The 24,396-nt window shown below is 46.6% G+C and overlaps 6 protein-coding genes across 6 annotated transcripts; 1 reads left to right on the plus strand and 5 right to left on the minus strand.

Annotated features, from left to right (window-relative positions):
• Positions 1 to 469: 469 nt before the first annotated feature.
• On the minus strand, positions 470 to 3,099 carry GGS22DRAFT_180367 (uncharacterized protein; the record flags this gene model as incomplete). The annotated part of the gene is made up of 2 exons (XM_047963758.1): positions 470 to 1,758; positions 1,812 to 3,099. 2 exons carry the CDS (start codon positions 3,097 to 3,099, stop codon positions 470 to 472), a joined length of 2,577 nt encoding a protein of 858 aa, XP_047817512.1.
• Positions 3,100 to 3,920: 821 nt separating this feature from the next.
• GGS22DRAFT_165783 (uncharacterized protein) lies at positions 3,921 to 5,158 on the minus strand (the record flags this gene model as incomplete). Its single annotated transcript, XM_047961750.1, has 1 exon — positions 3,921 to 5,158. A coding segment is annotated over exon 1 (395 nt), but the record flags the coding sequence as incomplete, so codon positions are not given.
• Positions 5,159 to 7,055: 1,897 nt separating this feature from the next.
• GGS22DRAFT_194936 (uncharacterized protein) lies at positions 7,056 to 12,681 on the minus strand (the record flags this gene model as incomplete). The annotated part of the gene is made up of 11 exons (XM_047965586.1): positions 7,056 to 7,593; positions 7,660 to 8,840; positions 8,894 to 9,588; positions 9,646 to 9,727; positions 9,783 to 10,100; positions 10,157 to 10,610; positions 10,666 to 11,258; positions 11,314 to 11,477; positions 11,540 to 11,936; positions 11,989 to 12,028; positions 12,089 to 12,681. 11 exons carry the CDS (start codon positions 12,679 to 12,681, stop codon positions 7,221 to 7,223), a joined length of 4,890 nt encoding a protein of 1,629 aa, XP_047817514.1. The 3' UTR covers positions 7,056 to 7,220.
• A 2,841-nt stretch (positions 12,682 to 15,522) lies between these two features.
• On the plus strand, positions 15,523 to 16,960 carry GGS22DRAFT_165793 (uncharacterized protein). Its single transcript, XM_047961751.1, has 2 exons — positions 15,523 to 16,645; positions 16,700 to 16,960. Exons 1-2 carry the CDS (start codon positions 15,738 to 15,740, stop codon positions 16,938 to 16,940), a joined length of 1,149 nt encoding a protein of 382 aa, XP_047817515.1. The 5' UTR covers positions 15,523 to 15,737; the 3' UTR covers positions 16,941 to 16,960.
• Positions 16,961 to 17,750: 790 nt separating this feature from the next.
• Positions 17,751 to 19,350, minus strand: GGS22DRAFT_24379 (membrane bound O-acyl transferase family-domain-containing protein). Its single transcript, XM_047966589.1, has 3 exons — positions 18,428 to 19,350; positions 18,338 to 18,365; positions 17,751 to 18,257 (listed from the first exon to the last, which is right to left on the minus strand). Exons 1-3 carry the CDS (start codon positions 19,204 to 19,206, stop codon positions 17,826 to 17,828), a joined length of 1,239 nt encoding a protein of 412 aa, XP_047817516.1. The 5' UTR covers positions 19,207 to 19,350; the 3' UTR covers positions 17,751 to 17,825.
• Positions 19,351 to 22,144: 2,794 nt separating this feature from the next.
• GGS22DRAFT_194942 (uncharacterized protein) lies at positions 22,145 to 23,594 on the minus strand (the record flags this gene model as incomplete). Its single annotated transcript, XM_047965587.1, has 3 exons — positions 22,145 to 22,646; positions 22,699 to 22,841; positions 22,909 to 23,594. The coding sequence occupies 3 exons, from the start codon at positions 23,592 to 23,594 to the stop codon at positions 22,159 to 22,161; spliced, it is 1,317 nt and encodes a 438-aa protein (XP_047817517.1). The 3' UTR covers positions 22,145 to 22,158.
• Positions 23,595 to 24,396: the final 802 nt, after the last annotated feature.

Consider the following 24,396-nt stretch of genomic DNA (forward strand, 5'->3'; position numbering starts at 1 on the left):
CTCTTAAAACCAGCACGGCCGGACCACCAACAAGCTTGGAAACACTGCAGTGAGCATGGAAGTCATCAGACCATTTTTGAATTCGATTCGATTAAACATTGCCTCGAAAGATTGCTCGAGCTATTTACGACTTATCCCCTATCTACGCCGGCGCTAAAAACCTCATTCCCTACACATGCAATTGGTCTTGCGGCGTTGCTCATGTGTGAAAGTCGATAAAAAATATTTGTACAGGAAGGTCGAACCTTCGGGTGGCCTTCGGATTTAGAACATAATAGAACAATCATCCGTTCGGCACTCATGGGTTCCATGGATCGGTCTATGGCGTAATGCGTACGTATCGCAAGCTCGCTTGCTCATATTCATCATACCGCGCCGTGCGGTTGGATTTTTTTTTGTTTGTTTCAATCGTTCGGTTACCCGGAAAATTGTTCGGAAAATAGGAATATGCAAAGTCGGCGAAGTCCGCTCAGCCGGTACGGCCACCGACCTTTCCGGCACCTACGTCGACGAATAAATTCACGAAATCAATTGTGTTCCCCCCACCGACGGTGACGTTCGCCGCTTGATTGGTCATTACACTTGAAGTCGTATTTCGTCCGCTCTCAACGCTACTGAAGAAACTCTGAACTGAGGTCTGAGCGGTTGATGCATCGGCTAACGTCTTTTCCTGGAATATATACAGGACCGCCACGCGGGCAAAGTCGGCAACTTCTTCGGTCACCATGAAAGTGGAGGTTGGCATGGCCGTTGAACTCGTGCTGGTCGAAGAAGACCTGGTCGTTAATTGTGATGTGGTTGCCGGGGCTGACGTCGGATATGGAGTAGGCGATGATCGTTTAGAGTTGCTACTGCCCGAGATGGTCGTAGCAAATATCGTAGAGCCGGAAATTGTAGTCGGCGCAGTTAACGTGGTCACTATAAAACTGCCCGAAAACCCACCGGTCCCTGCCGGATTATCAATTGTCAACGTGATATCGATATCCGGAGAGACACTGAGGGTTATTGGCACGGCAGCTGCAAGTATAGCAGCTTGTGCGAGTTCTGATTTCGAATTCAGATTAGATACCTCGGCCGAGGCGTCCTGGGTTCGAAGGGATTGACCATTAAAAGTGACCAACGCATTTTCTGTGTTGCACGAAAGATTTTCCTTGTTAAACTTGGATTGTATTACAGTAGCGACGAGAGGGATCGAAAAGTTGGTCTGAGCGTTTTGGACAAGACGGGGTATAGCCTGGCCGATGGTAACATTGTTGATGTTAGAACCTGACGTGCTAATCGATGTTGTAGTGCAGCCTTGCGAAGTAGGGATCGTGCATGTTGCGCCGGTAAATCCGTTCGAACATATGCACGAGCAGACACCCTGTAGGTTGATATTCGTGCCGCCATTAGCACAAGTTAATTGAGCCTCGCAGTCTGAGAGGTCCGGCTGTGCTGTACTCTTCGCAACCGACTTGTCGATGACGAGCAGTTTGACTGGGATTATTATTGCAGCTGCTATTATCACTAGCACGATGATGAGCAAGGCAAAACAAGTCCAAAATGGTAATCCGCAACAACGGCGCTTTTTCTTCTCCTTCTCTTGCGATCCCGTCTCCGAATCTGGGGTTTGTTCCGTTGGTAGAGGGGGGCCACGGAAAGACCTTCGTCCCAGAGGCCAAGCCGTTGATGCTCTGCTTTGACGTTTTCCACTTCGACTTGCTGGGGGCGGAAAGGCTGCTAGCATATCAGACAAGCCCGACTGGTGCCTTGTTTCATCTGTTTTAAATTAGTCAGTGTCGAGAATACGTAAGAAGGTGAGTTGAACGAACAAGAAGGGTCTTTCTCAGTATCATTGCCATAGACCTCTTCCGGGAAATCGAGATCGTCAAAACGACTCGCTGGTCTACGGCCCCTGTCCATCAACGCTGCTAATCTCGTTGCCCGTCGAATTAAATCAGGTAGACTTGTCAAGCTTCCTCTGGCCTCAGCTTTTCTTACTGCATCCATATCTAAGCGCGGCGGTCGTCGGATGGCGGAAAATCTAGCCGGCCGCGGCGAAGGAGTAGCTCTTCGTATTGACGAAGGGTCTAAGGCACTGGCACCCTCGAAGGCGCTCAGCATATTATCCGCAGTCAGCGCGGTACCAACAGCTTCTCTTGAAACATTTCCGGATGAACTTGATGAACCCTCGATATATCCAGTGCCGTCTCGAAATGGCCCACCCTGGATAGGCACCGGTGCCGGTCGAGGCATCGAATCTCTCCTCTCTGCACTTCCCGTGTTTACCAAAGCCGGTCTTCCTCTCTTCCCTATACTTGCACTCCTCACTAAACGACTGTCATCCGCGTCATCACTAATGATGGACTCTTCTGCAATCGTACTATCAATAGATGCTGCGTTTGGACTATACACTACCGGCGATAAATTGCCGAAGCTTTCTGGTATTGCGGCACTGGATGCGTATGAGGTATGTGACCGTGTTCTAGGACTTTCCTCTGGTATTGGTGATACGAATGACGCAGTCGAATAGTAAGATGAAGCTCCCCGCCTCGAGGATGGCGGCGGACCCAAATTGACGCTTCTTCTAGATGGTGGTGGTAGCGGAGGTGCGGCAACTGGTAACGGGAAATCGGGAATTGTTCCAACTGAAGAGTTAGTTGATTGTCTTGAAGATGTACTTTGTATTGTGTCGGGTGCTGACATCTCCGATTCTCTAGCGTTTTGAGGCATGTACTGGAAGATTGGCGTGGGCTCTTGTAAATGAGAACCATCTAGAATAGAAGGTACTCTACTGGGTCGCGGGGGGCGTTGGGGTGGCTGAGATCTTCCGGGCGGCGGTCGATAAGGCTCCGAGTCGGTAGAAGACGGTGCTGATATAGGTCCACCAAGCGGCCACTGTGGAAGCGGTGTCGGTCTCGATATCGCCATCCCAATCTGACCCTGCCCATCTCTAAACTGTAAACCCGGTGGCGCCTGAGGTCGTCTTGTCGGAGGCTCTGGAAAGGCTGATATATTCCTCCTCGGCGCACCCGCTTCAGCTAATTCTCTCGCTCTTTTAACGGATCCCCCCATGACGGGTGGTCGACCGGTATTCCGTCCATTTTGGGATTGACTCATTTAAACAAACACTTTGGGAGGCGCACAAGACCCGAACCAGATCTCCGCATTCCACTCTTCCACTTTTTCTTCCCAATTCCTTCACGGCCTTTGCCGTCTATATGAACCGCATACGCCAGTCCAAGCTTCCACCATGCAACTCCGAGTTCGTACAATGCCGGTAACCGATGGCCCGCCGGCAGGTGGATCCAGAGAGTCAAACGAAAACGAGTTCGGGAACTACTGGCCTCGTTTTCACCCCAGTAACACGGGAAATGACTTCGACGTAAATGAATTGAGGGTATCGCAAACGGAGAATTGGTTCAGCTCGCTCGACGGTCGTGAAACCAAATTGTCGTTTCCACTCTATCCAGAACAACGGCGGAGAAACCAAACGTGGTACCGATCCTACTTTTTTACCAAAAACGAACGGCGAGAATGAAAATACCTGCAGTGCTAAGCCTGCAGTAACTTAAAATTAAAAACGCAATCCAGTCACTTCAAAGCGAAAAGGATTATTGTGTGAAGCTGAAAATTGGCATGTTAGCTTATACAAAACAGAGAATGGAATTTGTTGAAGTGGAATGTTGAAGCGAAAGTACATGGGAATGAATGAATACAGGATTAAAGGATGACAAATTGAATATTAGGTACGAGATGCCCTCTGGCTCCAGAGCCAAGAGAACGTTACAAGTAGCAGCCGGAAACTACTAAAACGTGGTCTCGGTGCACTCAATTCGACAGACAGCAGCAATAATAACCGCAAAGGTACATTTTGACAAGTCTAGTTAAAGATATGGTGTGGAATAGGGGATCACGTACGTTTGACGTTTCGAGAGGTACTGGCCCTTCCTTGTACCAGCCCGATTTGGACCGGGGGTGCTTCAATGATGAGTCGACTTAGTCACAGACCGTGAGGCAACCTTCAAGATTGATACGATTCAAACGAACGAAATCCTATAGCAGTTTCCGAAGTCTTCCAAGAAAAGCCAAGGCCCATACACACGGTCGGACATGCGATATTTGCCGGTGGGATGGTGAATACAATGACGAAGCAGCCGTAGTCGTTGCACAAATGTATCTCCTAATTGGGTGAGAGTGGGGTGGGATGGCGAACCAGATGATGCGACCCTGAAGTCTTAGATACTGTTCGCGTTTCAGATTCGCGGACGGGACAAGGTCGGAATCGCGAGAAGACAGCAGAGGGACCAAGGCAAAAAAGGCTTGTGCGATGTCTAGAGAATGGCGATCAAAAGACAATCAGGCGAGAGACAACCGTTTGTGCACTTTCTAGTACAAGCTAGTTGGCAATACCCGACGGGAACTCGGGACCTCGGGAGTCCGTTTGGAGGACGACGGCAAGATCGATGATTGTTAATAACGAATGACGCGCAGGAAAACCTTTTGTCATCAAGACAGGATGGGATGTCCTGCAATTAGAATATTAAAAAATGAGTGTAAAAAAGAGAGAAAAGAGCGGTAAAAAAAAAAAAAAAAAAAAAAAGGCAATTGCAACAATCGCGGCGTTGTGAGACCAGACGACACTGGGTCGTAAAGTGAGATATATCGTGAAGGCGACCGGACGGAGGTTGAAGTTGGCAAGTTCTCGAATTCCGTCAACCCAATCAAGGTGGACAGAAAATCCAAGCAAACAAGTTCCACAAGGAAAGAGCAACTCGAAAGGAAAGAAGCGAGAAGCAAAAGAATAACAACAACGATAATGACAAGCAGCAGTAGCAGAGGAGAAAAGAGGAAACAACAAGACAAGCAACTACCAATCGCCCGGGAGCGACCCCGTCTGATCTGTACGTACTTCGGAGGTTCAGTCGTGCCTGGCATTAGCTCATGTCGTCTACGGGAAAATGTGGAGAAAAGGGGGGTCGTTCTTGGAGTGGCAGACTGTTAAAGCTTCGAAATGGCCAAAATGGCACCGAACTATCCAGGAATAGTCATGGGACAGTCATGGGAACCCTAGTAATCATGGCCGAATCTGAAAACTTCATTCCGTATCCCTACCCCTCGAAGCCGATTTTGAACAAACTCATGGGCATATCATCTACACTCGGACCCCAAATTAAAGTGACCTTATGTATCTTCAAGGAAAGTTGCTATGGTTGTTACGACCATGGTACGAGTCGCATAGATTTTATTTAAAATCTCGACGATGGCTCCAATCCGCCGCCTAGGCACCTGGTCAACTAGGCGCTACTCATGGCTGTCAATGTTCGATTTTAGCCAAAGGGCATAATTCATGGGATTCGTTGAACGGCAAGATTCAAACACGATGGTCAGTGAGCCCCCAGAGACCCCTGTTCGTGTCTAGAACCCCTGTAGCCACCAGAATTTACAGCGAATCAGTGAGCGATAACGGATGAGCTTCACCAATTAGAAACACTAGCGTCGTTACTTGCAGACGGTTCAACGCCCGTCATCCTAGACAGAACCCACCTCTTCTAGCCAATCCTGGTACACATCATACTAGGTACCTAGGTTCTCGTCACGGACTGAGTTGATTTGAGCGAGTCGGTCAAGAACAAAAACACAAATCAATCGTTGGTTGGAAGATGGAAAATATATCTCAAATTTAGTAAATAATATAGCAGGCAATATAGGTGAATATATGTCATATGAAGAACAAATTGAATGTCGAGTTTACTTTTCACTTAGAAAAGAGGCTTTTGAATGAAAGTGATCGATCATGTATTCGGTGTTACTGACTCCCCTTTCATTTCGATGCAGTAGCACGTTCTTGTCATACGAGCCAACGGATTGGGATGGCGTTTTTTCTTCTTCTATCTGCAAGCTGCAAAATAGATTAAGAACTAGGTAAAAGAGCCACTGTCTATAAATGGATATTTCGGTCAAGTTAAACAGACGAAGTAATATGTATGTGTCGAGATGCAACGATGGATCATTATTCTCCACCATGAAAATCAATGTGATACAGATGGTACTGCCAGGTGATGATACCGATGACTCGGATATTTTCACCTTCCCGCGCTATCACCAAACTGAAGTCTTCCTCAATCGGGTCAAAATAGTATCAATCCATGATATGAATTAGCTCGCCTTTCGGAAAGTTCCAGCGGTAAGGCTACTTAATTCGCGACCCGCGCCTTTGCATCGATATTATGTACCACGATGACCCAACTAGTCGGACGATGATGCGGTACTTATGGTGACGTTGAGACCATATGCTGTGACCTGCGAGTGCGATCGTCATACTAGTCGGTTCAGGGGTTGTAAAATCGCCTATTGGTCCTCTGCCCACCACTCTCGAATATTCTTGTCGCGCCCATTCTTCAACGAAGATTAGCAAGGCGCTTGTTTGTCCACTTAATCCATCAGATTCCTCTAAAACAAGTCGAATGAGGCGTCGTCGTTAACGAAGAGTAAAATTAAACAATAATAAGCCTCATAAAATCCTTCGAATTAATTCGAGATAATTAGATAATCAGCCCCCCCTTGACTCACATCACACATAAGCACTGTCGCTGTTCCTGCAAGCCACCCCATACTAATCTGCATCTCCTGCAGAGAATAATCCCGAGACGTTGGACTCCAAAAGACAAGTTCCGGATTGGTTCCAGCCTTTTCTTACAATGGACAAAATTCGTCCATTTGGTTTCAGGTCTGCTAAATCGTACTCACCTGTTCCATACGAAGTACACGATGCCGTTTCACTTGTATCCACCTTCACCCACCGGTTCAAACATCCTCCGCCGACCGAAAAATCGAGTGGAGGCGTCCTTACATATGCCCTGGCGTCGAGATCTGATTCTCAACATTTCAAATGTACAAGTCCCACTCTAACAACTAAACTCCGGACGACATATTTTTACAGCGCACAACCTTGCAAGTCGCAACGCAAGGCTGAACTAAACTAGTAACAATAATATGGATATCTCATGATTTCGCTGGCTTCAAGCGTACTTTAATCTCCTAGTACAAACATGATCTTCATCTCCATAAGATGTCGAGATGTCGAAATCCCGCTTTGCTTTAATTATGTCGATCCCCCAAGAACCGGAACATACCGTCGGTATGGCAATCAATCACTCCAGTTTGCTTCTTTCGTCCGAGCAGAACCATGGCCAAGCACCTAATAGGTAATCAAACTGGTGCTCCCCTGCGTCCCGGCCTCATATAGACAGATAGCTTATATCCGTCGTCCGTCGCTTGACTCCCGCATTGTTCACCGTCCTCCGTCTTCTAACAGGCCTAACCCAGGAAGGAAGATGGTATCGCGAGGACTCCCGGGTGGGGTTACTTTCCGAAGTTACCGTACCCCAAGTGACAGTTTTCTTCGGTGATTCGCGATGTATGCGCTCGTTTTTATCGTACAGGAGTGTGAGGATGCGGTCCTCGATCGTGTCACCCTTATAGCCGTAGAAGAACGCGAGTGCAAGCACGACAAATGTGACCGGGAGTGCGACGGTCCAGAAGAATCGTTGGTCGTATTCTGTATCCCTGATGTCGGTCGTGTTCATCCCAAAGAAACTCGAAACGAAGGATCTGTCAAGTAGATGTCAGACTTGGTGTGTTTGAGGCTTAATAAGGCTAATAGGTAAAAGAGCTTACAGGGGTAAGAAGAAGACGGTGACAATGGTGAACACCCGAATGGCCTTCCCGTGGTTCTCCTCGAGTATTTCAATGGTTTGCTTCACCTGCTCCTTGAGAAATTTCATCCTCTCACGTTGAACCCTAATCTCCTCGTTCTGATCTTGAAGTTTATCCATATGTGAATCAATGTAGCGCGATTCAATTCGGAACAGCCCCTCGCGGGAGGTATCTGTTACACGAAATGAGGTCGGAGAAAGAAGCCTTTTGTAATTGTCGAGTACCTGTATTTGCGATAAGACAACATTATGCAGTGCCTCTAGGTCTTCTTGTAGTCTATGAATGTCTAGAAAAACGCGTCTCCTTGGTCGACGATATGTTTGGTACCGAAGTTTTGATGTGTATTCGTGATATACTTGAAGCACATCTGTATCGGTATCTGGAAGTAGCGGTCTATTTTGGATGTTGACTGCTAGTGAGGCGGCAAGAAAATGAGGGCCAACAGATTCTATGCCAAGAGTATCCGGGCTCTGCGTAGCGATCCCCGAGAGTATAATATCCTCCTTTGAATTTTCAAGAAGCTCACAGGCACTGACAAAAGCAGCTTGTGCATCAGACTCTAATGACCTGATCTTGCGCCAGTAAGGTCCTGTTTGGCGCTTCTCGAAGCTAGATTGAAGCGAATCTAGCCCGTTTATGAACGAAAGTTGCTTTGAGGTGAGGAAGTACATGGATAAAATTTGTTGGAAAGCGTAGAAGATGCCACTAGGAAGAAACGGTCTAAACTTAGACTCGCTGCTTTGATGAGATGTAGTAGCGACAAGATAGTGAAGTTCCATCGCTAGATCTTTGACATTCGTTAAAAGCTCAATGAACTGATGAACTGCATTAATGATGTTCTTGCTCTGCGCCTGGTCAACTTCAGAATCATCGGATCGCCTCAACCAGACGAAACAAGGGTCATCATATGGTTTTTTGCTTTTTCCAGCGCTCGTACAACTCAGATGCTCGGAATGTAGATGATCAAGAGCCTCTGCATGCGAATCATAAGTCTTTCTCATTTTACAATCCTCGCAGTCTGCGAATGTCTTCTTGTTGGTTGGGGCCCTGGGTAGCGCCTTGGAAAGCGTAGAGTTAGGGGTGAAGTTATGTATCACCCAATGTGCTTGGTCTGACCCATTCCCTAGTGACCATATTATATGCTATTAGGGGTAAGAATCAGTCATTTATATCGTCCTGGGGTAAGAATACTCACTCGGAACATCTCGTCTAATGAGCCCCAGAACCGTTTGCACACTCGTTGAAAAGGCGCACTACCTTCTTTTGGAAGAAACGTTCCAAGAAGTTCTTGAGATAGTTCTAGGAGACTGTTCATAGCGGCTTCACCGGTTGCTAATAATCGAACAGACTCTTTTTCCTCGTCTTGAATATTCCTTGGTTCTTTTGCTGTTGGGTTGATTGGTAGTGTCGCTCGAGTATCTGGTACTTTGTCGTCTGATGTTTTGTTGGCATGTATATTTTTTTCTGAATTTGAATCAGGTCCCATGGGTGCCTGTCTATCTTTTCCCTTTTCCTGCATATCGACAACTGATGGTTTTCGATCCTGTGTACTTGGCTCGGAGGGTGGTATCGTTACCTTGATGAAATCATTATGCCTGTGTAGAAGATCATCTAGAGTGCAAGCATATATCTTATTATAAAGCTTGTCCGAACGGAGCTGCTGATCAGATTTAGCTAACATCTCAACGAGAATAACATCGGAATTAGTAGCTATATCGCTATCGTTTTCTGGTCTCATTTTCCAGTAAAAGAATGGCAAAAGTCTGATTTTGGGCATTGCACCAGACTCAGGGGTTCGGGTAACAGAACCCCTAGACCTGCTTCTTGATTGGGATGACTCGGACCAGGGATGCTCAAAGCGTACGGTTGATTCATCTCTCTTACTTTCCGCTTTGAAAATTTTAGTATTTGTTAATTGGGATTGGTTTTTAGTTTTTTAGTACACACCAGTTTTATATTCTTCGCTTAGTTTTATTAGTTCATCAATCAATCGATGATCTAGAGCTCTCTGTAGCACAATCATATCACCCTACATTTTCTTATTAGTATCATTATGGGAGGGAAAGAGGGGTTAAACAATTTACTTCATGGACAAATGGGTAGCCAAGGTCAATTATCGCCCGAATAGAGACAAGCTTCGCAGGTATTTTCGTCTTGCCCTTCTTTGGATACCTTTCAGGAGAAACTCTACTTGTCGTGTCCGTGTCTGAAGATCCTGCATCTGACGACTCAGAGTAACTTCTTGGAGAATCCCCTTGTCTCCATACTCCATCTGAGGCTTTATACCATCCTTGCCTTTGAGAATGTGTCGACGATCTCCGCCCTCGGCCAACGCCTATATCGTACTTGCTGGATGGCATAGCACGCGGCATCTCAGACTCTTTGTAATCAGATTCTGTATCCTATTAGATTGTTAGTTGAATTCCATAGCTCCCTTTTAATATCTATCTGAACTTACTGAAGAGACTGGAGAGGATCTCTGATTCTGTCTATCATCTGGCAAATCCCCAAGGCTGAATATATTCGGCTTTATAGAGTCGTACGCAGCATCGTTTATAATGATGTTGGGCTCCCGCGTAGGGGACCGTATGCGTTGTTCCCGAGATATGTACCGACCATTTTGTGAATACCTTCGTTGCGCTCTTGCGTCGTTAGATCTAGCTACCCTACGTGAGTCAAGCATGTGGGGTACCTTTCCTCGCGGAGGGGAAATGTCTTCATAGGAAAAGCCTCGGCGTGGTCGTGGTCGTTGTCGTGACCGCGAATGTCCAGAGTCCCTTCGTCTATACACTAAACCGTCGCTCATTCCACTAGAAGTTCTGCTCATATATTCGGTGGGTCTTCGCAAAACGACTTGCATGTCTTCATCTGCATACGGCCTGTGTTGAGAAGTGGATTCCATTCGGGTGGGCCTAAACGGATCATCGTTAGTATTAGGTCCCCGGAGTTTGGAGGTACGTAACATACCACTTCTTTGACTCTTCCTCATCATTATTGTCCCTTTCATCACCTACTTCATCTTTCCAGGTAATTAACTTTCTTCCAGTATTATTCTCCTTTGCTAATTCACCCGGATTCTCAGAGTTGTCCCTCGAAGAATTTTGCTGGTATCTAACAAGAGCCCATTTTTCGGGATCATAACCTGGCCTAGGCTCAGGCGACATCGTTCTATCTTCTGTAATCCACTCACGGCTAGAAGCGACCGGACGTCGAATTACTTCATTCATGACTACCCTGGATCTAGATCTGGATCTCCTAGTCACAAGTGGTCTTCTGCCTCTAATAATTGCCAAGTGGTCGTCGTAGAGCATTTCCCGTTGCGGGGCTCTTAGCTGTGATCGTGATCGCGACCGACTCCGACTTTCACGCATTTGCTGCTGTTGCTGTAGTTGGAACCTCGGCACGATATAAAATATTGTATCTTGAAGCTTTCCTTGTTGGATTAATGTGAGCCATTCTTGTGGAGTTACTAGATCACGATCCTCATCAAGTAATTCATAATCTGTCACACAGGTTCCCGTGCCCTCTTTAGCTAAAGCGAAGGTGTGCCTTAAAAAGTCCTTCATTCGAAAAGTGTCAGTAAAAGAAACACAGAGAGACATCAATTTTTCATACCACATAAGTACAGTCCGCGTCAATTACAACACTGTGGGGTCGCCTGTATTGGTCTAACACTCGCACGGTGAGAGGTCTTCGTAGACTAGATATCCTCTGGTCGATTTCAATGAGGCCTTTCGTCAATTCTTGCACCGGTAGCTCAGACAAGGTGATTAGAACATCTATTTGATGTAAGCCTTTCAATTTCTAGTGGAAAAGATCACTTGGGGCTGGCAAATCTTACCATTTCCTACCAAGAGACACCATAGCTGTGGAACGTGCGGTGTGCCTTTTGATGGATCCAAGCCCATCCTCTTCATGAGCCCATTATCCTGTCTGTCACTCTCAACATCGTATCCATATAAGCTTTCAAGAAGGCTAAACATGCGCTGTCCTTTGTCGACATCTGTAAAAGATGGTTTTTGGCTGAGTAAAAGGTAAGGACTTGAAATAAACATGACAGGCTGGTTCTGCGAATCCTTGTCGGCATCATAACTGCTGGTGCCCCGTAATATTGAACCAGATTCAACATAGGGCCCTCCAACTAGTTTACGAGATGCTCTACTCTTGACCTCACCTAAAACATTTAATGCAACTACTCTGAGTTCGTTGGAGATGTATGGTGAATTTATAACTAATTTCTAAAATCGGGTTAGCTTATAGTTGCCTAGCTAATGGTAGCAATCTACATACGTTTAAATCATCAAGTCGTAAGAGTTGCCTTTGTATATGCCTAGGTAGGTAATCTATAGTTTAGTTATGTCCAACACATGAATTCTTCACGGATACTTACAGCCATCTAAATTGCACCCCCGATGAACATGGTTCTGCCGGGGGAGGTCGATCAGGACACATCAGTCGAATCTTTTGCCACCCATCCTTATTTAAACTATATTCCGATGCGTGTATTGAAAACAGTCTGGAGACAGATCCGTCATCAAAAGTAAATTCATGCTGGCTCCATTCTGGATGTGCTGTGCTTGCATGAAAATTTAGTGGTAGAGATGTGGCTTGCGGAGATTTGGGGACTATGAAGGTCTTTGACAACCCCTCACTCTCGACTTCCTCGAAGGTTAACCCGGAATCTTCTTCGGTGAGAGTTGTGGATTCAACAACGCTTTTGTAGTCGTCCTCACTGTCATTCGAATCATAATAAGTGTTTCTACTAGTTGGTCTCGTAGTTCCTGGGCGCACAGACGGTGGTGGGCTAGAGTAATATCGCGCCGTACGAGGTCTAGCTTCATATGTGTAACTATCATCGGAATCCCATTCATATGCGCTCCGCCGCCGTCTAGGTAAGGAATATGAGGATTGGCGTCTATCGGGAATGGGGTCATGATAATCTCCGGAACGACCCGAAGGACGTGTAGAATAATTGCCAGCCATACATAGAGGTAATTATGAATTTGAAACATATGAATAAGTCCGCAGATAGAAATTGAGGAGAGTTGATGTAGATTAATATCAAGTTCTCGAGCTGAAAAAGCTTCAGGTCAGCTAGGGTTACATCGAATTCCATAGATGGATTAGCACCTCCCGGGATGATGCCATATCGGATTTGGGGGCCATATCCAAAAGGGCCACCCAACCACCCCTCCTCTTTGTCGATCAGCCTCGATAGCATGCAGTAGGTAAGATCTAATGCTTACCTAAAATATCATCACCTAAGTAGCCAAGTGGGTATCATCTTCTGGAAGACATCGGCAAGCTTCGACTGGCTAATTGATGCGTGTAAACCCATACCTACCTGCTAGGTACCTCACTGTGGAGAGAGGTAGAAACAAGCCATTATAACGTACCTAGTCTGAATTATATGCGGGTTCTATTACGCTCTGGTTTGATAATATTAGATCGACTATGCCATATGTGCTTTATTTTCTGTTTCCCATGTATGCTGTAATATTTTAGTTGTTTTCATATCGTATGATAGGTCGCTACTTTACTTGTAGTAACTGATTTGAGGTCGGGTTAGTATAAGGAATGGCTGACAGCGATGTTGGCGGCTCTTCGCCATTTGGTGTTGCGTTGATAGGAAGAACCACCAAATTCGTTACGTTCTGGTTAGGATAAGGTTGTGAGGCTTTCCTAAAGAACGACAGACGCACTGGGAGACATCAATCGAGCCAGAGCCTCATTTCGTTGCCCATGTCCCTTAGCAATCTCTTGAAATCGATCGCACACTCGACCCCCACACGGAGTGTGCGGCAAGTGTACATCGCATCCCCAATGGAATTTCCGAGACAGTTAGACTAGATCGTTCCCGTACACCCCGACCGCTTATTGAAGGTGGCGGGCACTAGTGGCTGCGAAGTAAGCGCTGTGAGATTTACTTCTTCATCGGCCTCAAGCTTTCGTTGTCCCGTATCGCATTCGACATCTTCAAAATCTTATAGAATTGATACAAGCCTAGGAAGTAACGCTCGGTCTTCTCAATCATCTCATAGAATTTATCATCTGAAGAGATCTCCGCAGCTACAGGGTGTAGCGTCTCTGCCGTCTTTTCGACTTCCGTATCTGTCTTTATATGTGATGGCGTAACCGACTTTGGCGAGCGAAATCACCACAGATAATGGCAAATCTATCCCACACACACCCCCCGGGCGATGGCAGAACGAAAAGAAAGGGCTTTGGTTTGGGGGTGTGCTATTGCCTCCCAGCCTTATGCTCCAGTAGCGGCCGTGGAACCTTCAATTCGGCACACGAATACCTACCTAGCCTAATCAAGATTTTCTACAGCGCCTCATTAATCGATTCCGGACAATCTAATTTCATCAATTAGCCGTGTGAACTGCTTCCAAGGAATAGTGAACCGTCAGATAACCATTGGAAACCCGAGCTAAATGAGTGACTAGATGATGGCGTTAGTACATATGTGATCTCAATACCATGTAGTATATCATATTCCTAAAACCATTATGTCTTCATAAGAATTGGCGTTTTATAATCAATCAGAGGATTCAATGTTGATATTTTCATGATGCGTACCTAGTACATGTAAATACTTACGATAGACACTGTGACACAGCATCTACTGCAGCCTTTGCGGGAATTTTGGTGGTAACAACAGTTCCTTATGGTATCTAGTGATTGCACTCTAGTGCTCGGCTTCCCAGAAGTATACTCGTTTAGGTGCCGGTTAGGAGGGGGTATCCGTCGAATGATAGTCGACATGGCCATTGATATAGGTGTTTGAGACACTCTTCCTGCAGATATAAGGATTTCTCAAGACAATCCAAGGTACTTTTCGAACGTATTTCGGTCATAATAATCGCAGTAATGATTGCCGCTACTTCTGCTGTGCTGGCAATTGCACTTACGCTCGCTGAAGGTGTTATCCTAATAAAAAGTACCGCTAGCTCGACCACGCAGATCACCGAATGTGGCTGAACGGCAATGCTGAGACTGTCGATGAAGTATATGAACCGCTACAAATGATTGGATGATTTACTAATTCTGGTATCCACGCGCTCGGGAATGATATTTGGGGGTCGGGGTTACAAAGGGTCAAACTCCATCGTCACTGGCGACAGTTCTGCGCGAAGGAGGTCTGAGGTAGGCTAAACTGACTTCTCGAATGTTGATTTCACCGGTTGCTGGCTCTCTTCATTCAAAAAAAAGTCGTGCGTTCGGAGCAGCTCTCTAAACAGGATATTGAGAGAGATTTTCCGAGAAAAAAATAAAAGAGCCACAAATAGTTGCTAATGATATAAATATTGGTTTGGCAAAAGGCATTGATGACGACGTCTTAAGTAACATTTTAGCCGCACTAATAAGAAATGCTCCATCGTGGAAGATACCGAATATTACTGTCGTGTCGTTTTCAAGCTAACCGTAGTTTGAAACCAGTTTTTAGGAAATGCGCAACTCGTAATTCGTGTACGATGCGTAACGCATGTACAAAGTACATATTTCGTATAACGATGCTAATAATAGGTGAGGTAGGCGATACGATCACGTTGCCTGTCTGCCTGGTTAATTTAGCTGAGTCATGTGACATGACGTGTTGGTATGAATCGATGAATCCGGCTTGTTCGGATTGCTAATGTACCAGAATCTAAGAACCTTTAGGGGTAAGCGCCGTATCTAGCGCTGACCACACTGTCCGTTACTTCCGCACAGACAGATGGCTCCAACTGGCAGCGTCTCGAAACCTTAACAAATCAAGCTAAAAGTCAATTTCCCAGCTGGCAGATCATCCTCGTCACCGTGTATCACCGTGTAAGGTTTGAGACAGCCTACAGGTCGTCCCTCCCAAGTTTCCCCCAGTCCCGCAGGGTCCGTAGCAACGTCTACCTTTATTCAATCCGTCAACACGCCACCCATCATTCCTTTCCTTTCCTTCATCAAAACAACTACAAAGCCCTACCTACCTTCGAACCTTGCGCTTCCATGAAGTATTAAACCTATCTTTCTACTGTTACTGTGTTTGATCACGCCTTAAAATGCAGTTGACATCAATCATTGCCGCCGCGGGTCTGGCGGCTTACACCACCAACGCTTTATTATTACCCCCTGAGATCTCCGAAGCCGACAACCGTCTAGCCAGCACACTTCCGGTTCCTGTCTCAACCGCCTTCGCCAACGATGCCAGACGTCTGAAGCTCAAGTGTCCTGGATGCCAGGTCCGCAATCCTCATCACATGATGGCCGAGGTTGTGAATAATATTCCTAGTCATCTGGATCTTGAATTTAGTGTTGAGTCTACTGGTAGCACCGATCGCTTGATGCTGAACGGCTTCGAACTCTACCCTAACGCAGACCCTTTCCGAAACAGCCTTACTGCCGTCGTTCGTCCCGATGTTCCGCGCCGACAGACAAAGCGACCGATGCATTTCAAGGATATTCAATCACCACAAACCCTCGGCTTCGGCATGCAGACGCGTCCTATTTCCAACCCCGAAGAGTCGTTAGAACTCGTTCTAATCGATCTCGATATTATTGAGGTCGGCGAAGTCTTCGTTGATGGTATTCCGAATGTTCAGGTCAAACTTGTGAAGACCCCCACCGGGCAGTTGATGATCGGCGACATTGAGACTACGGACCCGAAGCAGAACAACCCTATGGATAAACAAGAAGAGTGCACAACGATGCTCTGCAAGTGGAAAGCCATCATCATGCAGAAGCTCGCCAGCCTCCGTCTTAACAAGGGCTGCGGTGGTCATCGCGCTCACGGCAAGGGCCACGACCAAGTCAAGCAAGATGGATCTATTAACGTGCGCCCTCAAGATGGTAATGACAGCCAGCCGCCTGCCCATCGTGAGAGGAACTGGGGGCTACTGTTTAAGAACATTGCCTCGCACATCCTACTCCCGGTTGCCATCGGTCTCCTCGCTGGTGTCGCCGCTAGCATGTAAGATTTCCCAACCGCAAAATACGTAAGATGTGTATACTAATTGAACAATAGCCTCGGTATGATGGTTGGTACGTTCGTCGTTTTCCTCTGGCGACTAGTTGCCCGCCGAGGTAGCTCCCGACGACACCACAGACACGGACATCACCACAAGGCTTCTCACTCCGAAGCTGTTCTCCGTGATGAGAAGTCGGGTCTGATGGCCCATGTTGAGGAAGACGATGTCCTTCCCCCCGTCTACGTGGAAGAGGGCATCGTTGTCCTCGACGACAAGAAGACCGACAATGTAGCCTAAGAAATGATACCCCCCGTCGTTTGCCTGTGACTTCAACTGGCTTCGACTTGATACCAGATGTTCTAGTGAGGATTGATGAAGAGATTTGTGACGGCTCGCTGGACTGAGATGAACTGAAAAGAAATAGTATGGCGTTGAGATCATTAGCACATAAGGACGAGAAAATTCTGGACCTGGAAAATGGCCAGCATGGGAGTGCTCTCCTTTCCAACTCTTTTCCTTTCTGGTTGTAATAAGTAACCTAGCAGGCAGAATGCACACGTTCCTTCCAATTAACATCAATATTAAATATCTCAATGTCAACTGTCTACAACTATCGTGAATCGAATTGCCTCGTGTGAGTGAAGCACCCCGCTACCAAATCGATGACGTTTTTCGATACTTGATTAAGGTTACGGAGTAGTGGATACCGCCGTTGAACACTACATATTCTAGCGTGCTGGGTCGCGTCTATTAGTTCGCCCCAGCTCTATCTCGTATCGAAATATGTAACCTAAATTACTTCGGTAGGTCGTACTAAGTTCATACTACGTTCAACGTCAGTCAAACCCTAGAAGCTATCGATAGCCCCTTTCCCCTTTTCAGTTTTGTTAGTAATCTCCTTATGAAGTATCGCACCTTACATTATATGCAGGCTTCAACTCCTTTTCAAAATTGCCTCGAAATAATAGTCGAAAATTTCTGCTTCAAAATGAGATTTAAATATCCCGGTCTAGAAAACCTAGTCAGGATGAAGGGGCCAGGCATGAAAGGTTAATATATCTTAAAAATATTATGTGTTTAGTTCTATCAAAGGCATAGGTCGACACCGTAGAATGGATACCAGCTCATTATGTCCAACACGACTGTCATTCTTCACTATCGTCTACCTAGTGCCTATACACATCACCATCCTTGAAGGTACATAGTACCGTGCTGAAGCCCTAGCTGCAGAGCCGCCTTCTCATCTGGGCCGCCACCTCCAATCAAACCTATACCAACCCAGCCCTTGATAACATACCGCAGGGTAAAGGTGAAAGCCGCGATCGTCCAAAAATAGCCTATCAGGACCTCAAATCGAGCAAGATCCTCCTTCTGCTTCGGGCTTACAGACTTGCGCCAAACCCACCGCAAGAAGTCCTCGACGCTAATGATCACAGGCTGCAACATGAAAAACGCGAACTCGCCGTTCTCGTGGCGCGAGACGATATATGACTGATACCTGTGTATGCAACAGCTGATGTAGAAGGTGGAGTAGAGTTGCAGGTAGCGCGAGCCGAATGTGCCTTTCTTCAAGCAGAGGAAACGCGCAAGTCGGAGTCCTGGGAATTGGAAGGGCTGTATAAGAGAAAATGGGAGTTAGTGATACATTATGGAACAGTAGTCACACCCACACCCCAACTTTAGAAGTTACTTACTTTCCGCATAAGTTGGTGGTACGAAGTACTAGAAAGTCCAGAATCGTTAGTCAACCAGTCCACAAACTCGGATTTTAGGGGATGCATTACCTCCACACTTGTCTCACGCTCCATGCGTCGCCTAGAGAACCAAACACAGGTGGCCACTCCCACGGCTCACAGATCCCAAGCATCACAGTGATAGCAGCACCAGCCGCGTTCGAAGCTCCGATCGTATTCCAACTCCAAACCGCACCGCACCACGCCACCGTCGTGTCGAGGAGCCAGTCAGCGACCAAGGACGTCGTCGACAGCTGAACCGCCTTGCAAACCCCGATGACGTAGACCGCAACAGCTTTCAGGGCCGTGCGCCAGACAACCTCGACGACCTGTCCCCAAACGAACTGAAGAGGAGGCAGGTTTGCGCCGGGATGGGGCGGTACGTTTTTCACCTGCCAATCCCAACCAATGCCGCGCGGCGTAGCCGTCAACCGAACCGCCCACTTCAGCTTCTGCAAGTACGTCGGCGAGTCCCTGTCCCCAACGCCGCCACCGGGCAACGGCTTCTCCGGATTTCCAATATACCGCGGGCCGCCATCCTTATTGCCGGCGTGGTATACATGCATGATCCACAGGACGAAGAACATGCTAGACATAGTGTAATCCGTGACGACGTCGCCGCTGGTGAAGAACGGGCGGTAGAAGGCGATTATCATGAGCACGTACGAGGTGATCTGGGTCTGGAAGAAACCCGGTCCGAAGAAGTACGCGAGAATCACGACGGCGTAGGCGATCGGGATTTGCTGCGGTGGAAGCGGCAGCCGCTCGGAGACCGGGGGGTAGTGGGAGAAGAGCTCCATTACGCGCGAGTTGAACTCGGAGATTCCCATCTTGCCTGAAATGTCCTCTCGGTAACCAAACGCGCGCGCGCTTTTTTTTAATACAAGAAAAAAAGGAATTGGGGATGTGAAGTTTAGGTTGACATGGTGATTAGACGAAGAAATGATTTAGCTTCGGTCAGCCTTGAATATATGATTTCGAAGGAAGTTGGAACTTGTCCGTTTTGAGACGACGAGCTGAAGATGATGCCCCACATGTTGGATGCCTGCCTACAAACGCCCTAGGACCTAGGTCTCTCAACTAAGGCATCAAAGACATTAGCTACCTATTGTTTTATAATATTTCCAGGCACATTATTTTGCGAGCCCTTTAACTTCAGGCCTAATTCAATAAATATGCCATATCATGATGAACATTTCGCATCATGGTGGTCGGCGTTAAGCGTAGGGAATCTGTATGAAAATGTGGAGGTATCTGCAGATATTTTAAAGTAAACGACGGCGTGCGGCACAGTCTATTCACAATACATGGCAGTTCTTCATTCGCCTTTCTTTTCCCGTGCCGTGAATGTTGGTCATCTCGAAACAATATTGACTGCTAGGCTTTTTTTCTCATTTACGTTCTCAATCCTACCAATTCTCAAAGGACAGGCTGACAATGGAGAGAAAATTAAAGGGTGATGAGTTACGGCAAACTACCAACAGGATATCTTAATTGCTAGGTCCTTAGGTTTATCCTGAAAGCAATAGAATTGAGGATGGCTGGAATTGCTATTTGAGCTGTACTCAGATAGGTATGTTGTGACAATATCATGTTGAGTTGAAAGGTAATCGTTAACATATTAAGGTATTTTTAGATGATCCGTTCATATTCGATGAGTAACTCAATTACAATAAATCAGATCTAAGATGAACTATCATCGATTTCTAGCCGCAGAGGACTAGCTAGGTATATGTATATCTAGGTATCTAGCAACTATGGATACTGGTAAGTGGATTTTCAGTTGTTGTTAGAGTGGTAAGTTACCCCTTTTACCCCTTTTCCTGATATCCACCGAAGTTTTAACGTACCTGTCTACTTCCTTCTACAACCCTAACCAAAGCACACCTATTCTATTCTTTTGTCGTCACTTACACAATTCAAAGCATTCGACTGCAAATGTCATGCTCTAATGAAAAGTGTACGAGATCGTTGCCGACAATTTCGGCTTCAGTGAATTAGGTATTAGGTAAAGGTATCAATCTACATGGAAACACCATCCAGCTTATTAATTGAGTTAATTATAAACACTTCGTTGCTAACACCTAACAGAACAACTATTCATACCCCCTATACTTGGAAAGACGAGTCATGCCTACGGATGGGTGAAATGATTGTAATGTTGTGGCAGGAACTAATTGCGACATCAACACACCAACGCCGCCCGGATACGAACGGCATGTTCTCCGTGATGCTAAATATCTTGGGATATTATAGCAGCATCTACATCTGATTCTCCAAGTCGCACTCATCAATCCTACTCGGACGCTGGTCACCGAGTTCATTTAGATTACTCCAACATAGTTCTTCAGATCGAAATACAAGGACAGATCTAGAAAACGACGGCTCTAGTATGTGTTGAGTTGCAACTCCCTTGTCGGTTATTTTTCTGGGTAGCGATTCTAAAAATGAGAGTTACGGGACAGAGCATTTTTCTTTAGCAATTGAACCTATTGTGTGTTCTTTTGTACCTAGGTGTCGTGGCGTACAAGAACGCCAACCGAGCCGTTAACCCTAACCCTACCAACCTTTATCCTAGCATACCTAGGACAAATCTCCAGGGCTTACATGTATCGAGGAATCTTGGGGAGCTGGCTTCGAAGATCTCACATAAACTTCACCAAAATATTGAGTATCTACTAATCTTTCCAAACACCTAACTTGATCCACGGCATAGTCGATACAGACCGGTCGTCCTTTCAAGATGAATACACATTTCGAAAATCCGGTTCAAGCGACAGCATCCAAGATATCTGCGAACTATTAATTACTAGGTAGACATATTACCGACTAATAGGAGCATCGAAAACGAGCGCGATCATGTGAAATAGATAGAATGCAGAAAACGAAGAACGCAAAGCAACGTAATAGCGAGCAACCCAGGTAATTATCATACTCACAACCATCCACGCACATAACGAGAAGATCACGATAACGACATGGTATCTCAAAGCAGTCAACACCAACTCCATAAGCCCTCAATCAAGCCCCTCCAAACCCGAATCCTATCCTCCCAATTTCCGCATCCGTATCTGATCTATCACAAACCGCCATATCACGAACGAAACAAGTGTCCTCGCGCAGGAGTAAAGCCGTCAAGTACCCAAGTAGAGTCGCCCAATCGGGCGTCCTGCCTGCTAGTCGCATGCCTTACGTCGCCTAGAACGACCGAAAAATCGAGGAAGCGATACGTGCTACCCTACGCGGATACAGGTGCATGCGCACAGAACATGGGATCGCAGAAAAAAGATGGGGTTGCGCTCTGGCGCGCACACCTACAGTACATACATACCTGCCATTACACATGCCTACGGCATATCCCGTCCGAGCCCTTACCTGAGCGCCCAGCGTAACGGCGCGGCAAACGATGCCTCGCGGGCGCTGCATTCGCCAGGAACGAGGCGGAGACCTCTCCACGCAGAGCGATTGGACGAGCCCCTTGCATGAGGTTTAGGGCGTATGCTGTGCTTAGGTCGTAGTAATATAGCCCTATTAGATCTCCTGCATGTCGCGGAGAGTTCCTTATTGAACGCGCAGCAGGGGCCGGTCGTTGAATTTTACTAACTTAGGTGCTGTAACTATGCATTAGAATTACGGGTATGCGCGCCTGCATTCGAAGGAGTATCTCTACACCCTTTTCCATCATTTGCCATCAAAAGTCCATTACATCTAGACCCAGCTGCCAATTCTTTGCCGATTACGTGGGGGGGAAACAAACCGAGGATGCCGGTCGATGGCACAGCCTATCCTCGGGCGTCCAATAGGTTCAGCCAATTCAATACCATCATAGCCTTTAAGAGGTTTCCACGCATGTCCATATGCACACCGTCGTATAGAGTCGCTTGAATGCTCATATTCCACGTCCCGAGGTGGTCCACCCTCTTCTTGGCAGCATGAACTGCCATCGCGTGCTCGAATCGGACCAGGGCCTTGTTTCCCTGACTAACGATCCACTCATCCGGCTTCTTCTCTCCCGCTGCGTTCGGCGTCATCAGAAGAATCGGCAAATTCTTTCTCGGGCTACGGCCCCGTAGTCGCATGCGCGCTCCGGTTTTCGACTCAATCGTGTCCAGCACCAAATCTAACCAGTTCACAGCTTGGTCTACGTCCAGATTATTCCAAAGCCCGTGGCCCAGGACGAATGCCTTCAGTTGGGAAGGGTTAGGATCAATTGCCCTCTCGAATCGGCGGCGCTCTTCGTCCGGGATGGGATATCGCACCATCTGCTCAACTGCCATCATATGTCAACATAAACCGGTCGCCGACATCACACCGAGACCTACTCCGCAAGTCCGTGTTCCATTCCGGAATCAATTTCGGACACATTAAGCTCAGGGGATCGTGCTCAATAACATCTGCCGTGCTAAAAATTCCCTGAACCGAACAGTCGTGGACGTCAAACTGGTTATTGCAGAAACACTTGCGTCTGTTGACGTTGCATTAGCGATCAGGTAATGTGATAATTCTTAAGGGCGCATAGCATCTATCCATACTTTTCCTCGGCATCAAAATTCCAATCTGTGACTCCACCATATCCTAAATCCTCCCGAATCAAGATATTCAATGCTCCGATGACGTGTCTCAGCATAGAGTCGCCCACGAGGATGACTTGTGAATATCGGCCGAGGATTTCACATGCTTCCAACGTGCTGAACCATCGCATGTCGCAACCCCGAGGCACGTACGGGGAATCCTTGCCAACCCGACCCCCGGACGACATGGCTGTCAACATCGAATTTCTATCCGGGCAGATAGACCCAAAAGGTATATGGAGATCTAGGGAAGAAACATTGCAATCTCCGCCACGATGTTTATATCCGACCAAGGTATCTTTTAACTCCCTTGTCCGCGATTCCGGCAGGAAGCCGAGAGGAAAGCCGTATTCGCGGATTTTTAAGTAGCTGACGTGGCCCATAGATATCCCTAAAAGAGAGTTCCAAAAGAAGATAAATGCGACAGTAACGACCAAAACCACGAGGTATTTCCCAGTCTTCCTACACGATCTTGGAGGAGCCGGTATCCAGGGGCTTCCGGACTTCAACGGCGCAGTGAAAGACGTGGAAATATCGTCGGAGGTCGAAATTCGAGACCTTGATCGGCCGCGACGGTGACTTTTATCATTGTAGGCATCGTGTGACTGTTCAAAAAATGTACCGTGTATATCGTCGCCAAACATCATATCTGCGTGATTAGTTGTGCCTTTTTTCTCGAATTCTAACCTTGAGTTTGGTAAAGTGCCATTATTCTACATGTATGAGGCGACGTTGATTAAGTTGTTACTAGCTGCTACTAAGTAGTCGTAAATTGGTAGGACTTTCCAAGAGGCATTGTCAAATTAGGGTACGATTACACAGTAGCAGCTTCCTCTCAATAACCCGTACTTTACAATTCGTATACTTGGTGGTTCATAGCTCCTTCAATTCATCTGAAGTTTACGTAGCATACCTAGTAGTGTCTGGGGATTCGCTTTCTTGATGGATTCTTTAAGTGTAAAGGGGGATACCTAGGTATTCAAGGGCAATCCTACATAACTACGATAACACAGATACTCAACCTTCTAGCTAAACTCCTTTGGGTTAATGTATGAGTGGTATCTATTAGAAATATATAAAAATGATAGATGTCATCATCCATGAATCTCCTAAAGATTATTAAACCCCACCATGAACATACCTGAATGCTCATTTAATAGGTAATATGCCTCTTGTTAGCCTTAGCTACTAGGTACCTATATGACACTTTTGAAAAAGTGCTAGAAGTTATTACATACCTAGGTAGGTATCCATGGATTAGTGATGGTTAGACCATCCCCTGCAGGAACACTTACCGAGACGCCAGACGGGTTAACTCTTCACACCTATCACGGACTGATTGATTGCTCAAACCCCGCCCTTAGATGTATCTCATTGGCGTTGCCAAAGTCGTAGGCAATTTGAGTTCCACTGATACCTGCCCAGGTGGGCAACATGAGGGAGTGTACT

This window comes from Annulohypoxylon maeteangense (assembly GCF_022496945.1).
Source record: "Annulohypoxylon maeteangense strain CBS 123835 unplaced genomic scaffold GGS22scaffold_11, whole genome shotgun sequence".
In the NCBI taxonomy this organism is placed as follows: Eukaryota; Fungi; Ascomycota; class Sordariomycetes; order Xylariales; family Hypoxylaceae; genus Annulohypoxylon; species Annulohypoxylon maeteangense.

What these genes read in the sequence shown, in the direction of transcription:
- GGS22DRAFT_24379 (XM_047966589.1), bottom strand. Translation starts at nt 19,206, where the DNA reads ATGGGAATCTCCGAGTTCAACTCGCGCGTAATGGAGCTCTTCTCCCAC. An exon ending in AGCGTGAGACAAGTGTGGAG is followed by an intron (nt 18,366 to 18,427) that starts GTAATGCATCCC and finishes TGGACTTTCTAG; the next exon opens with TACTTCGTACCACCAACTTA. An exon ending in ACCACCAACTTATGCGGAAA is followed by an intron (nt 18,258 to 18,337) that starts GTAAGTAACTTC and finishes TCTCTTATACAG; the next exon opens with CCCTTCCAATTCCCAGGACT.
- GGS22DRAFT_165793 (XM_047961751.1), top strand. Translation starts at nt 15,738, where the DNA reads ATGCAGTTGACATCAATCATTGCCGCCGCGGGTCTGGCGGCTTACACC. An exon ending in GCTGGTGTCGCCGCTAGCAT is followed by an intron (nt 16,646 to 16,699) that starts GTAAGATTTCCC and finishes ATTGAACAATAG; the next exon opens with CCTCGGTATGATGGTTGGTA.